This window comes from Acipenser ruthenus, chromosome 28 (assembly GCF_902713425.1).
Source record: "Acipenser ruthenus chromosome 28, fAciRut3.2 maternal haplotype, whole genome shotgun sequence".
NCBI classification, from domain to species: Eukaryota; Metazoa; Chordata; class Actinopteri; order Acipenseriformes; family Acipenseridae; genus Acipenser; species Acipenser ruthenus.
This window is the reverse complement of record NC_081216.1, coordinates 4,365,820-4,382,211: the sequence shown is the minus strand read 5'-3', so window position 1 is coordinate 4,382,211 and position 16,392 is coordinate 4,365,820. Positions and strand designations below refer to the sequence as shown.

The 16,392-nt window shown below is 35.9% G+C and overlaps 2 protein-coding genes across 2 annotated transcripts; both read left to right on the top strand.

Annotated features, from left to right (window-relative positions):
- Positions 1-2,815: 2,815 nt before the first annotated feature.
- On the top strand, positions 2,816-4,843 carry LOC117434490 (interferon a3-like). The gene is made up of 6 exons (XM_034057055.3): positions 2,816-2,857; positions 3,041-3,121; positions 3,328-3,390; positions 3,736-3,894; positions 4,472-4,588; positions 4,742-4,843. Exons 1-6 carry the CDS (start codon positions 2,816-2,818, stop codon positions 4,841-4,843), a joined length of 564 nt encoding a protein of 187 aa, XP_033912946.3.
- A 4,257-nt stretch (positions 4,844-9,100) lies between these two features.
- Positions 9,101-11,107, top strand: LOC117434487 (interferon a3-like). The gene is made up of 6 exons (XM_034057052.2): positions 9,101-9,142; positions 9,326-9,406; positions 9,615-9,677; positions 10,029-10,187; positions 10,744-10,860; positions 11,006-11,107. The coding sequence occupies exons 1-6, from the start codon at positions 9,101-9,103 to the stop codon at positions 11,105-11,107; spliced, it is 564 nt and encodes a 187-aa protein (XP_033912943.2).
- The last annotated feature ends 5,285 nt before the right edge of the window (positions 11,108-16,392 follow it).

The window sequence follows — 16,392 nt, the reverse complement described above, 5'->3', positions numbered from 1 at the left end:
GATATGAATATGAAGGCGCCTGTGATGTTAACCCCCTGGCTGCACTGACTATTTCTCCGTCGCTGACCCCAAACTGTCAATTATTGTTCTGATAAATTCTTCATAACACTATGGAACACAATTTTTGTTCCTGGGTAGTAAGTGTTATTTCCTAATTGCTTATGCCTCAAAAGTATAGAAAATGGCTATTATTCCCCACAAACTTTGTTTTTGTGACCAGGACAGTGATATTTTGAAATTTACCTATTTTCCAGAACATTCCAGATAGATTCAGTGCTGAGTAAACTTGGAGTAACTTCTAGAACTTTCTAGAACTTTCCAGTAATATAAATAGTAGTATAAATACAGGGGCCTTAAGCCCACCAGTTCAGTTTAGTTCCAGCTGCCTAAGTGGATACATATCTGCATTTTTCTGAGATGGCATCAAGAGGCTGCAAGCATCCGGCAGATGCATTTTGCTATGTCTGCGGCCAATTTATCAAGACAAGAGCGAAAAAGTACTCCGTGGAAGCATCTGCTAAGATGTGTGAGGCCTACAAGGCATATTTCGGCATGCCTGTCAGGGATCAAGACAAACCCTGGGCACCTCATTTCACCTGCGAGCACTGCAAAAAAAAACTCTGGAAGGTAAGATGGACAATTGTTGCTCTGAATTTTATGTTATAAAATTTGTTAATTTTTAAAATTGTAAAAGTTTTTAATTTTAAAATGTTTTACAATTTTCAATGTTATTGAATAAATATATATGAAAAATGTTGCGAGAATCTCTTACACATTAGTCATGGGTGAAATAAATGTATTTGTGTAGGATGGTACAGAGGGGAAAAGAGAGCCATGAAGTTCGCTATCCCAAGAATTTGGCGGGAACCCACTGACCACTCAAGCAACTGCTGCTTCTGCATGGTGGACCTTTCCAAACGTCGGACTGGCAAGAATGCACCTGCTATCACGTATCCGGACCTTCCTTCATCCATCTCCCCGGTGCCACACTGCCATGAGCTCCCCGTACCCACTCCTCCGGAGAGAGACCAACCGTCTTTAGAAGAGAGCAGCGAGTCAGAGAGCGAGGAAGACGTTGTAGATCCAGATGACAATTTCAGAGGTGGAGCTGAGGAGAGAAACCCATACTACCCCAACCAAAAAGACCTCAACGACTTGATTAGAGATCTTGGTCTCACCAAGTCCAATGCCGAGCTTTTGACGTCTAGGCTCAAACAATGGAACTTGTTGGATGAAAGTGTGCAAGTCGCAGATCAGAGGAAGCGTCACCAACCTTTTTCCAGCTTCTTCACCCGTCAAGATGGGCTCTGCTTCTGTCACAATGTGACCAGTCTGTTCGAGGCAATCGGAATCGCCTGTAACCAGAAATCTCGAAAAACTACTCACTTCTAAATCTTTTGTTGTCATTTTTGTATTACTTTAGTATAAATACATGTTAATTTGGATTCATATGTTGTTTTTTTCTGACTTTATGTGAACGAAAAGACACAAATTCGCCCGTTTTCTCATTGGAAATATGTAAATTTCAAAATATCACTGTCCTGGTCACAAAAGCAAAGTTTGTGGGGAATAATAGCCATTTTCTATACTTTTGAGGCATAAGCAATTAGGAAATAACACTTACTACCCAGGAACCAAAAAAAAAAAAATAATAATTGTTACACGGTGGCAGGGCTTACCGACATTTTAGAGTAAATGTGTATTATTATTATTATTATTATTATTATTATTATTATTATTATTATGTGATCTTTTCATTACACAAATCGAAAACATTTTAAAGGTATACCCTTGTTTGGGCTTCCGTTTTATTTTAGCAGCAGAAACAAAAAATGAAAGAGGTATAACATTTCGAACCACTGACTCAAATTTCCGTTTTTATTCTGATTTTTTTTTTCAATTTTCGAATTTTGAAATGAAAAATAAAAACACCATATTTTCATTTGTCCAGTTTCAGGAAAACTTTTAAAAACTGAATTGATAATTAAGCCAACAACTGGTTGAAACGGATATTATGCTGGCGCCATAGACATTATAATTCCACGTTTCCTGCAGGTGTTAGGTTGTGTTCGCCAAAAGCTTACAACCTATAAACGATATGGACAACTAGCACTTATATTGGACAACTAAATATTGCATTTGCCTACTGAATGAGATATGCATTTGTATGGTACAGAAGAGTCATATTATTAAGATGATGTAGAAATAACATACCAAACTAGACCTGTCCGAGCATGATGTTGGCAGGTGTCTGTCTGGTTAGTTGTTAAAGTGCATACTAAATCCAGGTTTAGCTATAAATCCTAATATTAATAGAGATTCTCCTTCTGGAATCTTATATTCTATCATATTATATCTAGAAATAATAATTTGAATTTCTCGTTTTAAATTAAGAAAATCACTTAAACCAATATTGTTTTCAGAAATTGAATTCCTTTTGCTTTTCATAAACACCGCTTTATTGAATGAACGCTTTGTGTAATCAATAGTATGGTATGTAAACATGATTGCATTAAGTGGTCTTCGTTGTAATTATCGATGGGAGTCAGCACTCCTGCCGTTTTGGATTGGGAGTCAGCACTCCTGCCGTTTTTAAAGCGTGTCAGAAATGCAGCCCATATAGTGATATACAATGCTCAAAAATGCATTTTAACATCAGCAATTGTTTAAAGTCGTATATGAGCTCTCGAATTCATTTGTTTTGTACATCCTGAAAATACAACAACGAAAAGGTAAGCAGTGGAGTGCCCGGGAATTTCCGCTTTCACTTTTGAAACATCTTCTCTGTATATATGGACCTTAGAACTAGAGCAACATGGAATTCAACACACAATACCGAACACAGTCCAAATACGAGGTAAGTAACGTGAATATCTTTTGAAAGCATAGACTGTATATTGTTTTCTACAGAATACAGGTTTTGTAGGACGAATTCCTTACTCTGTGTCCGTTTCATTTCAGAGTTGTGGTTTGCATCGCTTTGAAAATGTCTCTGCACAGTTTATGGGTGTCTTGTTGTATTGCTTTACTCTGCTGCCAGTTCTCTCTGGGGTGCAAGTGGATTGAGAACGGCCAGTACAAGTCCAAAAGCAAGGTGACCCTTAATCTGCTGAAACAAATGGTAAGGTCCGATACAATGCAATTTGTTTACACTGTAAAATAAATCTATTTTCCTTTCACTGTTAAAATATTACTAGTTTTAACTATTTTTTTTGTAATTTACATTGCTTATCTATTCTGCCCTATACCAATCAATATCCACATTGATTGTTTCCATGCTGTATCTGATTTGGATAACAGAAAGAAAACTTGCTTTGTCTTTTTCAGGGGGGAGAGCTCGTGATAAACAGCACCGTGCCATTCCGTTACACCGTTCCCCCGCATTCACAGGTAAACAAATCTCTTCTTGACTGAAGATTTGCAAATAATTTAAGTTATTTTTTTTCTAGTTAGTTTACTTATATATCAGCAAAATATAACATTAAAAAACTTAAATTATTTCTGGTTAGCGAAGATGCATGTTTAAGAATCAGAAATAGTAACATGGCCTATACATTAACCATTAAACATTTATCAATAAGCCTAAGCCTTATTAACCGAATGCGTGTTATATTATTATTATTATTATTATTATTATTATTATTATTATTATTATTATTATTAGTGGTAGTAGTAGTCGTATAGTATGCTAAGGTGTTTGTTGTTTTTGATTATGCGATGTCGTTGGTTTTATAGAAGGGGGATGATATCTTGGTTTTATACGAAGCTCATAACCAAATCGGCAAGCTGTATATTAGAAACTGGGACAATCTGACGTCTGTCTCGTGGAACAGGGAACATCTGGAGATGTTTCAGAGCGCCATCCATCGGCAATCTGTGGAACTTGGAAAATGTGTAAGTAAAGATAGTATTAATTCACTTGGGCCTAAATTAACTTTAATGCATATCGATCGCATATGGGAACATCTGGAAGATGCATATAAAGCTATGGGAAAAACTGAAGAAAAAAATACAAAAACAATACATTTATTATGTGTCCAAAACTTTTCATATATTTTCAATATTTCATGCATGAAAGGGTTATTCAAAGTGTATAGCTATAGTATATAAAGGTTACGTTTAAGGCACCCTTGGTTTAAATAGTCTAATGATGATGTAATGCTAGTGTTTTTATACCTTAGTACCAGATTGCTGTATGACACACACACACACACACACACACACACACACACACACACACACACACACACACACACACACACACACACACACACACACACACACACACACACACACAGTACAGGCCCTATGGTTATTATATAATGTATTATTGTATTATTTTAACAATAATTCAACCAACAAAAAGCTTGAGTGTACAAGCTAATTAGGGAGAAAACTATTTTGTAACAGATTTCTATGTATGTGCACTGGAAACATGTCTTTAATACTTTTAAATGTTCTAAATGTATAGGTGGAAGACGCAGTGCAGGAAGAGATGACTATCTCGGGCGATATGGGACTTCAAGGCAATACGACTAAGAGGATGAAGCGGTATTTTAAGAAACTTGAAGCTTATTTGAAAAGCAAGGTATATATTTTTTAATTAATTAATTAATTAATTAATGTGAATTCATTGGGATTTTGTAATGTATTTGAATCGCTTACGTCATATTGTAAAGTGCAGTTTGTATTGAATAAATAAAATAAATCTCATGACTTAATATAATCTATGTCTTTTTAGAATTATACTGCTAATGCGTGGGAGACGATCAGAACACAAATCTGGAAATTTGTGATTCAACTGGACCTGCTCGCCGCTGCTAATAGGCGCTTCACGGAGTGATAGCTGCCTTATCCTGAACATGTTTCATTCCAATTTGCCAATTCACTTGATCATTTGATAAGAAGACTTTTAATTTTTATATGTGTAACTAATAACAATGTCACGTTTTTCAAAATGTTCCAACAATTCCAATAGCAATTGAACCTCTAAGCATTGGAACCTACTGTATTTGCAATGTATTTATGGTTATTTATTTATTTATTTATTTATTTATTTATTTATTTATTTATTTATTTATTTATTTGTTTAATAGGGGTCTTATCCAGACTAAAATTGTCTTGATATGTATTAGAATATATCTGTGTATTTTTGTAATTCACCACATAATGTCAAGTATTTATTTATTTATGTATGTATTTATTAATGTATTTATTGCTATCTAATTATATATGCAGTATTGAATGTGTTGGCAAAATATATAAACATGTTCTATTTGTATTTTTATATTAAATAAAATCTAAATCATAAATGCCTGTGTGATATTTATACTAGAACTATAGGCTTTAAGACACTCTTTAATGAAGAATGTAGTGCTTTGAAAACTAGAATAAACTAATAAATCCTCTCTGAAACATTAAAAAAATATTAACTAATATTATTTTTTAAGTTTTGTTATTCAAAATGGGCTTTAACAGTAAACAAAACATTCCTTAAAACATTCATTAACTTTTGTGAATTGAAATATGGCATGTAAACTCAATATCGTAAGACCACATATTACAAATGGGACTACATTTCATGTTCCAGGTGTTGAAATTGATGATTAAAGGTTACCTATAAAACCTGCTGGATAGGGGCTCTCCAGGACAGGGTTTGGGCGGCACTGGGATAGCTCCTACAAAAAGCCCATATTGTGTGGCAAGAACATCACGATAAGTATAACCCCAACTAGTTGCAGAGAAAGAGGAAGATGGGCCCCGTTTGCCAAGTCAAGTGTTAGCATGTAAACAGTATTTGACTACATGTAATAAGCTTTTCTATTCACCTACTTGAATTGCATTTTGCGTGCATCTTTACTTCCAATACTAAATTCCAATACGAAAATCTTTTTTTTTTTTTTTTTTTGGTTTTTCAATCAGAAATACAGGCATGTAAATTTGCTTTAGTTTATTCTGGTACTCATGCAGCACCCGTTAACAGCTTCCGCCTAAACTACAGGATGAATCGTGCACACAGAATATAACTGCAAAAGGCTGCTGAACAGCAGACCCACCCAAAAATGTTCCATGAAGAAAGTAGGAAACTGTTTTGCAATATTGACAGACCATAGGCTAAAGTGGTCGCGGAGTTCGAAAAAGAGACGCCAACGAAACATAAAACAGTGCAAAGACAGTTACGAGTGAAGAAAAAAAGCTAGGAAGCTTTAATAACCAATTTTTAAAACATAATTAAGAGAATAGCAGTAAGCTACAATGATATGAATATGAAGGCCCCTGTACTGTTAACCCCCTGGCTGCACTGACTATTTCTCCGTCGCTGACCCCAAACTGTCAATCATTGTTCTGATAAATTCTTCATAACACTATGGAACACATTTTTTGTTCCTGGGTAGTAAGTGTTATTTCCTAATTGCTTATGCCTCAAAAGTATAGAAAATGGCTATTATTCCCCACAAACTTTGTTTTTGTGACCAGGACAGTAATATTTTGAAATTTACCTATTTTCCAGAACATTCCAGATAGATTCAGTGCTGAGTAAACTTGGAGTAACTTCTAGAAATTTCTATAACTTTCCAGTAATATAAATAGTAGTATAAATACAGGGGCCTTAAGACCACCAGTTCAGTTTAGTTCCAGCTGCCTAAATGGATACATATCTGCATTTTTCTGAGATGGCATCAAGAGGCTGCAAGCATCCGGCAGACGCATTTTGCTATGTCTGCGGCCAATTTATCAAGACAAGAGCGAAAAAGTACTCCGTGGAAGCATCTGCTAAGATGTGTGAGGCCTACAAGGCATATTTCGGCATGCCTGTCAGGGATCAAAACAAACCCTGGGCACCTCATTTCACCTGCGAGCACTGCAAAAAAAAACTCTGGAAGGTAAGATGGACAATTGTTGCTCTGAATTTTATGTTATAAAATGTGTTACTTTTTAAAATTGTAAAAGTTTTTAATTTTAAAATGTTTTACAATTTTCAATGTTATTGAAAAAATATATATGAAAAATGTTGCGAGAGTCTCTTACACATTAGTCATGGGTGAAATAAATGTATTTTTGTAGGATGGTACAGAGGGGAAAAGAGAGCCATGAAGTTCGCTATCCCAAGAATTTGGCGGGAACCCACTGACCACACAAGCAACTGCTGCTTCTGCATGGTGGACCCTTCCAAACGTCGGACTGGCAAGAATGCACCTGCTATCACGGATCCGGACCTTCCTTCATCCATCTCCCCGGTGCCACACTACCATCAGCTCCCCGTACCCACTCCTCCTGAGAGAGAGCAACCGTCTTTAGAAGAGAGCAGCAAGTCAGAGAGCGAGGAAGACGTTATAGATCCAGATGACAATTTCAGAAGTGGAGCTGAGGAGAGAAACCCATACTACCCCAACCAAAAAGACCTCAACGACTTGATTAGAGATCTTGGTCTCACCAAGTCCAATGCCGAGCTTTTGACGTCTAGGCTCAAACAATGGAACTTGTTGGATGAAAGTGTGCAAGTCGCAGATCAGAGGAAGCGTCACCAACCTTTTTCCAGCTTCTTCACCCGTCAAGATGGGCTCTGCTTCTGTCACAATGTGACCAGTCTGTTCGAGGCAATCGGAATCACCTGTAACCAGAAATCTCGAAAAACTACTCACTTCTAAATCTTTTGTAGTCATTTTTGTATTACTTTAGTATAAATACATGTTAATTTGGATTCATATGTTTTTTTTCTGACTTTATGTGAACGAAAAGACACAAATTCGCCCGTTTTCACATTGGAAATAGGTAAATTTCAAAATATCACTGTCCTGGTCACAAAAGCAAAGTTTGTGGGGAATAATAGCCATTTTCTATACTTTTGAGGCATAAGCAATTAGGAAATAACACTTACTACCCAGGAACCAAAAAATAAAAAAATAAATAAATTGTTACACGGTGGCAGGGCTTACCGACATTTTAGAGTAAATGTGTATTATTATTATTATTATTATTATTATTATTATTATTATTATTATTATTATTATTATTATTATTATTATGTGATCTTTTCATTACACAAATCGAAAACATTTTAAAGGTATACCCTTGTTTGGGCTTCCGTTTTATTTTAGCAGCAGAAACAAAAAATGAAAGAGGTATAACATTTCGAACCACTGACTCAAATTTCCGTTTTTATTCTGATTTTTTTTTCAATTTTCGAATTTTGAAATGAAAAATAAAAACACCATATTTTCATTTGTCCAGTTTCAGGAAAACTTTTAAAAACTGAATTGCTAATTAAGCCAACAACTGGTTGAAACGGATATTATGCTGGCGCCATAGACATTATAATTCCACGTTTCCTGCAGGTGTTAGATTGTGTTCGCCAAAAGCTTACAACCTGTAAACGATATTGGACAACTAGCACTTATATTGGACAACTAAATATTGCATTTGCCTACTGAATGAGATATGCATTTGTATGGTACAGAAGGGTCATATTATTAAGATGATGTAGAAATAACAGACAAAACTAGACCTGTCCGAGCATGATGTTGGCAGGTGTCTGTCTGGTTAGTTGTTAAAGTGCATACTAAATCCAGGTTTAGCTATAAATCCTAATATTAATAGAGATTCTCCTTCTGGAATCTTATATTCTATCATATTATATCTAGAAATAATAATTTGAATTTCTCGTTTTAAATTAAGAAAATCACTTAAACCAATATTGTTTTCAGAAATTGAATTCCTTTTGCTTTTCATAAACACCGCTTTATTGAATGAACGCTTTGTGTAATCAATAGTATGGTACGTAAACATGATTGCATTAAGTGGTCTTCGTTGTAATTATCGATGGGAGTCAGCACTCCTGCCGTTTTGGATTGGGAGTCAGCACCCCTGCCGTTTTTAAAGCGTGTCAGAAATGCAGCCAATATAGTGATATACAATGCTCAAAAATGCATTTTAACATCAGCAATTGTTTAAAGTCGTATATGAGCTCTCGAATTCATTCGTTTTGTACATCCTGAAAATACAACAACGAAAAGGTAAGCAGCAGTGGAGTGCCCTGGAATTTCCGCTTTCACTTTTGAAACATCTTCTCTGTATATATGGACCTTAGAACTAGAGCAACATGGAATTCAACACACAATACCGAACACAGTCCAGATACGAGGTAAGTAACGTGAAGATATTTTGAAAGCATAGACTGTATATTGTTTTCTACAGAATACAGGTTTTGAAGGACGAATTCCTTACTCTGTGTCCGTTTCATTTCAGAGTTGTGGTTTGCATCGCTTTGAAAATGTCTCTGCACAGTTTATGGGTGTCTTGTTGTATTGCTTTACTCTGCTGCCAGTTCTCTCTGGGGTGCAAGTGGATTCAGAACGGCCAGTACAAGTCCAAAAGCAAGGTGACCCTTAATCTGCTGAAACAAATGGTAAGGTCCGATACAATGCAATTTGTTTACACTGTAAAATACATCTAATTTCCTTTCACTGTTAAATTATTACTAGTTTTAACTCTTTTTTTTTGTAATTTACATTGCTTATCTATTCTGCCCTATACCAATCAATATCCACATTGATTGTTTCCACTGCTGTATCTGATTTGGATAACAGAAAGAAAACTTGCTTTGCCTTTTTCAGGGGGGAGAGCTCGTGATAAACAGCACCGTGCCATTCCGTTACACCGTTCCCCCGCATTCACAGGTAAACAAATCTCTTCTTGACTGAAGATTTGCAAATAATTTAAGTTATTTTTTTTCTAGTTAGTTTACTTATATATCAGCAAAATATAACATTAAAAAACTTAAATTATTTCTGGTTAGCGAAGATGCATGTTTAAGAATCAGAAATGGTAACATGGCCTATACATTAACCATTAAACATTTATCAATAAGCCTAAGCCTTATTAACCGAATGCGTGTTATATTATTATTATTATTATTATTATTATTATTATTATTATTATTATTATTATTATTATTAGTGGTAGTAGTAGTCGTATAGTATGCTAAGGTGTTTGTTGTTTTTGATTATGCGATGTCGTTGGTTTTATAGAAGGGGGATGATATCTTGGTTTTATACGAAGCTCATAACCAAATCGGCAAGCTGTATATTAGAAACTGGGACAATCTGACGTCTGTCTCGTGGAATAGGGAACATCTGGAGATGTTTCAGAGCGCCATCCATCGGCAATCTGTGGAACTTGGAAAATGTGTAAGTAAAGATAGTATTAATTCACTTGGGCCTAAATTAACTTTAATGCATATCGATCGCATATGGGAACATCTGGAAGATGCATATAAAGCTATGGGAAAAACTGAAGAAAAAAATACATTTATTATGTGTCCAAAACTACTTTTTTTCATATATTTTCAATATTTCATGCATGAAAGGGTTATTCAAAGTGTATAGCTATAGTATATAAAGGTTATGTTTAAGGCACCCTTGGTTTAAATAGTCTAATGATGATGTAATGCTAGTGTTTTTATACCTTAGTACCAGATTGCTGTATGACACACACACACACACACACACACACACACACACACACACACACACACACACACACACACACACACACACACACACACACACAGTACAGGCCCTATGGTTATTATATATTGTATTATTGTATTATTTTAACAATAATTCAACCAACAAAAAGCTTGAGTGTACAAGCTAATTAGGGAGAAAACTATTTTGTAACAGATTTCAATGTATGTGCGCTGGAAACATGTCTTTAATACTTTTAAATGTTCTAAATGTATAGGTGGAAGACGCAGTGCAGGAAGAGATGACTATCTCGGGCGATATGGGACTTCAAGGCAATACGACTAAGAGGATGAAGCGGTATTTTAAGAAACTTGAAGCTTATTTGAAAAGCAAGGTATATATTTTTTAATTAATTAATTAATGTGAATTCATTGGGAATTTGTTATGTATTTGAATCGCTTACGTCATATTGTAAAGTGCAGTTTGTATTGAATAAATAAAATAAATCTGATGACTTAATATAATCTATGTGTTTTTAGAATTATACTGCTAATGCGTGGGAGACGATCAGAACACAAATCTGGAAATTTGTGATTCAACTGGACCTGCTCGCCGCTGCTAATAAGCGCTTCACGGAGTGATAGCTGCCTTATCCTGAACGTGTTCCTGTCATTCCAATTTGCCAATACACTTGATCATTTGATAAGAAGACTTTTAATTTTTATATGTGTAACTAATAACAATGTCACGTTTTTTAAAACGTTCCAACAATTCCAATAGCAATTGAACCTCTAAGCATTGGAACCTGCTGTATTTGCAATGTATTTATTTATTTATTTATTTATTTATTTATTTATTTATTTATTTGTTTAATAGGGGTCTTATCCAGACTAAAATTGTCTTGATATGTATTAGAATATATCTGTGTATTTTTGTAATTCACCACATAATGTCAAGTATTTATTTATTTATGTATGTATTTATTAATGTATTTATTGCTATCTAATTATATATGCATTATTGAATGTGTTGGCAAAATATATAAACATGTTCTATTTGTATTTTTATATTAAATAAAATCTAAATCATAAATGCCTGTGTGATATTTATACTAGAACTATAGGCTTTAAGACACTCTTTTATGAAGAATGTAGTGCTTTGAAAACTAGAATAAACTAATAAATCCTCTCTGAAACATTAAAAAAATATTAACTAATATTATTTTTTAAGTTTTGTTATTCAAAATGGGCTTTAACAGTAAACAAAACATTCCTTAAAACATTCATTAACTTTTGTGAATTGAAATATGGCATGTAAACTCAATATCGTAAGACCACATATTACAAATGGGACTACAAGCAATATATAACTGCATCAGCAGCAGTGTAGATTCCTCACTGAACTTATTTAGTCCTACATGTCGATTAAAATAAAGGTATAGCACGTGTATGCAAGTGTAACTGGTGTTGTTTCTAGTAAATAGCTTTGAGAATATAACCATGTGTGCCCTGTGCATGCAGCGCCCACGCATATAAGACTAGAAACATCATCAGAAATGAAGGAATATTATTTGCCCATTGAACTGGTGTGAGGAGTTTAGTTTCCGCTGAACTGAATGCTTAGCGGTGCTTAAAAGATAGAATTGTCATAATGAAAGCTTTTGGTTGGATGCAATGCAAACCCCTAAACATAAATATATTGTATTTGAACTTAAACCAATCTATAAGTATATCTATAAACCCGTTATTGTCAATGTGAAAGAACTTCAGTCTGAATTCAATTAATGTTTAAGGAGATGCAATCGCTATATTATATAGGCTAATAGATATAGGTGCCATCATTTAATCCTGAGGCTCGTTTCTATTGCAAAGTCGTAATTGCAATTCGATCGGTTATCACCAGTATAAAACACATTTTGAGGCAGCATATGCACCTTTCAATGGCCTGTATAGTTTTGCAATGGTCAAAGTTGGATTCCTCCTGTGCTCTTGATGTAGGTGTGGTTACTGGTGTTAAGGGAGAAGGGGATATCCACTGTCTCATGTGCAAAAAATCTTGATCCATCAGCACACATTTTTGCTGTTTGTAGATGCTTGTTACACGATTGTTCAGTTTAGGAAATAAAACACCCTTATTACTTTCTAGTTCTTCTAGAGGTACCTGCAAGCTAGCCCTGCTGAAATGCTTCTTTTACAACTTTCCTGGTTAATTATGTTTTTTATATTTTGATTTCTAATGTGTCGCATGTGTTTTGATAGATGTAATAATTAGTATTACGTTATTAAATAATTAGTCAAGGCAACACAATGCTGTGTTTATAGTGCAGTCCCAAACTTTAATAGAATAAATAAACATAGGGTAGAAGAAAAATGTGGTATTAGGACATTTGAAACTTTAGCTTATGTGTGTTACATGAGCAATGATTAAAAAACGTACTTTCCTAGACCATTTTCTAGACCAGATAAGTGGTCGAGAGCAGTAGTATTTGAATTTACGATCTCGCAATATTGTAACGACCACTTGGCTACGCCACTGAGGTTGAAAAAAAAAAAAGACCGTGAGATCCACCGGTCGTATTTATACACAAAGTAAGTTGGTGTCGATAGACTAGGACAATGCGATCAGGTAGTGTGTGTGAAGTTATATAGAAACGCTACTTCTATCGTATATTCATCGTACTTGCACGTTACGATATCGTAAGTGCATATAGAAACAGTCCCTACTGGTCTTGGTTTAGCACTGTGATGCAACAGTATTTAAACAAGTGAAAAATGAAAAAAGGTAATTTTCAGAGGGCAATACCATTATTTGGAACGATGGTTTCTTGTTAAAATGAAAGAATGCATTTTTATTATTATTATTAATCAAATCATGGGGAATCCTCACCACAAATTTGTTTTTCATTTAGACCTAAATCCCCCTTATCGGTTCTGTGGATTCAAGACAAAGACAAAGGGGTTTCCACAGTAAACACCTGTATAAATCCAGCTCCAATTGCATGTTTATTATGCTATCTGTCATAGTTTTGGTTTACAATAGGCTACTGTGGAGTCTGGGAACATACCGTTATCAGTAAAGAAATTCTAATTAATTCGAATCATGTTCAATAGAATTGCTGATATTACATCATTAGATGTGTCATTGGTCCGTTGTGGGGAGTGTGGTTTTGTTCTTTGTTTGCCCAATTCTCTTTTACATAGAACACAATGAACACTCTCACAAAGGAAACGTTAACACAGTAACGTCTCGCCGAGGCTCTGGAAACGTTACCCAGTTAACGTTTTGCGCGATATACCACTATGCTCTGCGGCTACGTTTCCACAGAGCACCAAATCTATGTCTGTTACGGCACCTTTGCTTTTCGTTATTTTTGTTTTGTTTTGTTTTTACCTTTTCAGTACGGTGCTGTTTTCAAATGATCATTCTTTTGTAAACGGGGGAAGGCAGCAATATACGATCCTTGCAAGGGAGCCGGCTCTTTTGTACAGCTGTATCTGCGCTATGCTTTCGTGCGTGAGGAATCTAGGTTCGCGCCCGCTCTCCGCCTGTGTGTGAATTGCCTTGTTCTGTGTGATGCGGTTGCCTGCGTTAATCGCGATGGCTATAATGTTATGAATGTAGATACTGCATGTCTTTCTTAAAACGTCTTACATTTTAGCTTTTGTACTTTTTAAAAAATAACAGTTTTTGTAAGTTAACAGTGTGGTTCAGCTTCTGTGAGCTGCAAGTGTATGAAACTCATACACTAAGTGTGTATGAGTTTCAAGAACTTGGCTTTTTAGGCTGAGATGCAGCACCTATGCAGACATGCACTACACATTTACACGCGTCACACGTTGAGCTACGAGGCAACACATGAGCCCCCCCCCCCCACCACCACTCATGGAAAGTTTGGAACGCAGTGACAGGGCCACGTGGAAAAGAAAGTCCCATGAAAATCCGTGGATAAATAAAAAAAAGTAATCTAAAAACAAAACACACAAATACATTTAAATCAATACAGTTTGCAAAAAGGGCACCAAAACGTTCATTCAAACTTTGTATGACCAAAGCATGTGAAAAATCACACATGTGATCTTGAAGTACTCCCACACAATATAATGTCAAGGGGAGCTTTCTCGCTTTTCTACATTAAGTTATACATTGCATTGTCAATTAGTAATTACCCCAAAGTTGGGGGGGGGGGGGGCAGGGGCAAAGGGTAAAAGGTAGAGTCTTGGGCTTTGCTCCAACTATTATCTGCTACCCTACCCTTTGCCCATGTACATTTTTGAACTCTCAACCCTTCCACAATGGGCGCTATGGAGCACGCAAAATGATGCAAATTGGGGGGTTTGCCCCTTAACTTTTGATGGGATAGGATGTTTTGGGGTATTGGGGGACAAGGGGAACAATGTGGCATTGTGATTTTCGTTTACACCACCCGCTTAAAAAAAATACTTTTTTTCAGCCCCAAAACAAACATTGGTATGAAAACTTTTGAGAAGTTGAAGGCATTTTTTGATGAAGGGTCAAACCAAAACTTTGGACTTTTTGGACCAAACCTGTCGAGCAGGTTGTGTCGAGTTCAGAAGTGTTTGAATGGGCTTCCTACCATATTCCTAGCCGAGTAATGTTGAAAAAACCAATGGGTGCTAACCAGCTGAAAGTGCTAATTTCAGACTCCTGGGACATTCAGAGCCTGAGGGCATGGTGTTTCACTTTGCTATAGAGTTGAATGGGAGAGGTGTTGGGCTCTTATTGACCCAGCAGCCCTGCAAGGCTTGGGGCAACAGGTGTCTCTTTAGATGCACTAAGGTCTTATCTATCCAAAGAGCCTATGTCTGACCCTCAAAGCACGTGAAGCGCAGAACTGCACATGTGTTTGTGACAAAACCATGTGCAGTGCGTGTCTGCATAGGTGCTGCATCTGAACCTAAAAGGCCAAGTTCTTGAAACTCAGTACACACTTAGACAGTGTTAGTCTGATACCAAAGCACTTGAAACTGAGTTTTAGGTGCTTCTGCTGCAGAAATATAAATATATACAGACGTGCTCAAATTTTTTGGTACCCTTACAGCTCATTGAAATAATGCTTCATTTCTCCTGAAAAGTGATGAAATTAAAAGCTATTTTATCATGTATACTTGCATGCCTTTGGTATGTCATAGTATAAAGCAAAGAAGCTGTGAAAAGAGATGAATTATTGCTTATTCTACAAAGATATTCTAAAATGGCCTGGACACATTTGTTGGTACCCCTTAGAAAAGATAATAAATAATTGGATTATAGTGATATTTCAAACTAATTAGTTTCTTTAATTAGTATCACACATGTCTCCAATCTTGTAATCAGTCATTCAGCCTATTTAAATGGAGAAAAGTAGTCACTGTGCTGTTTGGTATCATTATGTGCACCACACTGAACATGGACCAGAGAAAGCAAAGGAGAGAGTTGTCTGAGGAGATCAGAAAGAAAATAATAGACAAGCATGGTAAAGGTAAAGGCTACAAGACCATCTCCAAGCAGCTTCATGTTCCTGTGACAACAGTTGCAAATATTATAAAGAAGTTTAAGGTCTATGGAACTGTAGCCAACCTCCCTGGGCGCGGCTGCAAGAGGAAAATCAACCCCAGATTGAACAGAAGGATAGTGCGAATGGTAGAAAAAGAACCAAGGATAACTGCCAAAGAGATACAAGCTGAACTCCAAGGTGAAGGTACGTCAGTTTCTGATCACACCATCCATCGCTTTTTGAGCGAAAGTGGGCTCCATGGAAGAACACCCAGGAGGACTCCACTTTTGAAAGAAAAACATAAAAAAGCCAGACTGGAATTTGCTAAAATGCATATTGACAAGCCACAATCCTTCTGGGAGAATTTCCTTTGGGCAGATGAGTCAAAACTGGAGCTTTTTGGCAAGTCACATCAGCTCTATGTTCACAGAC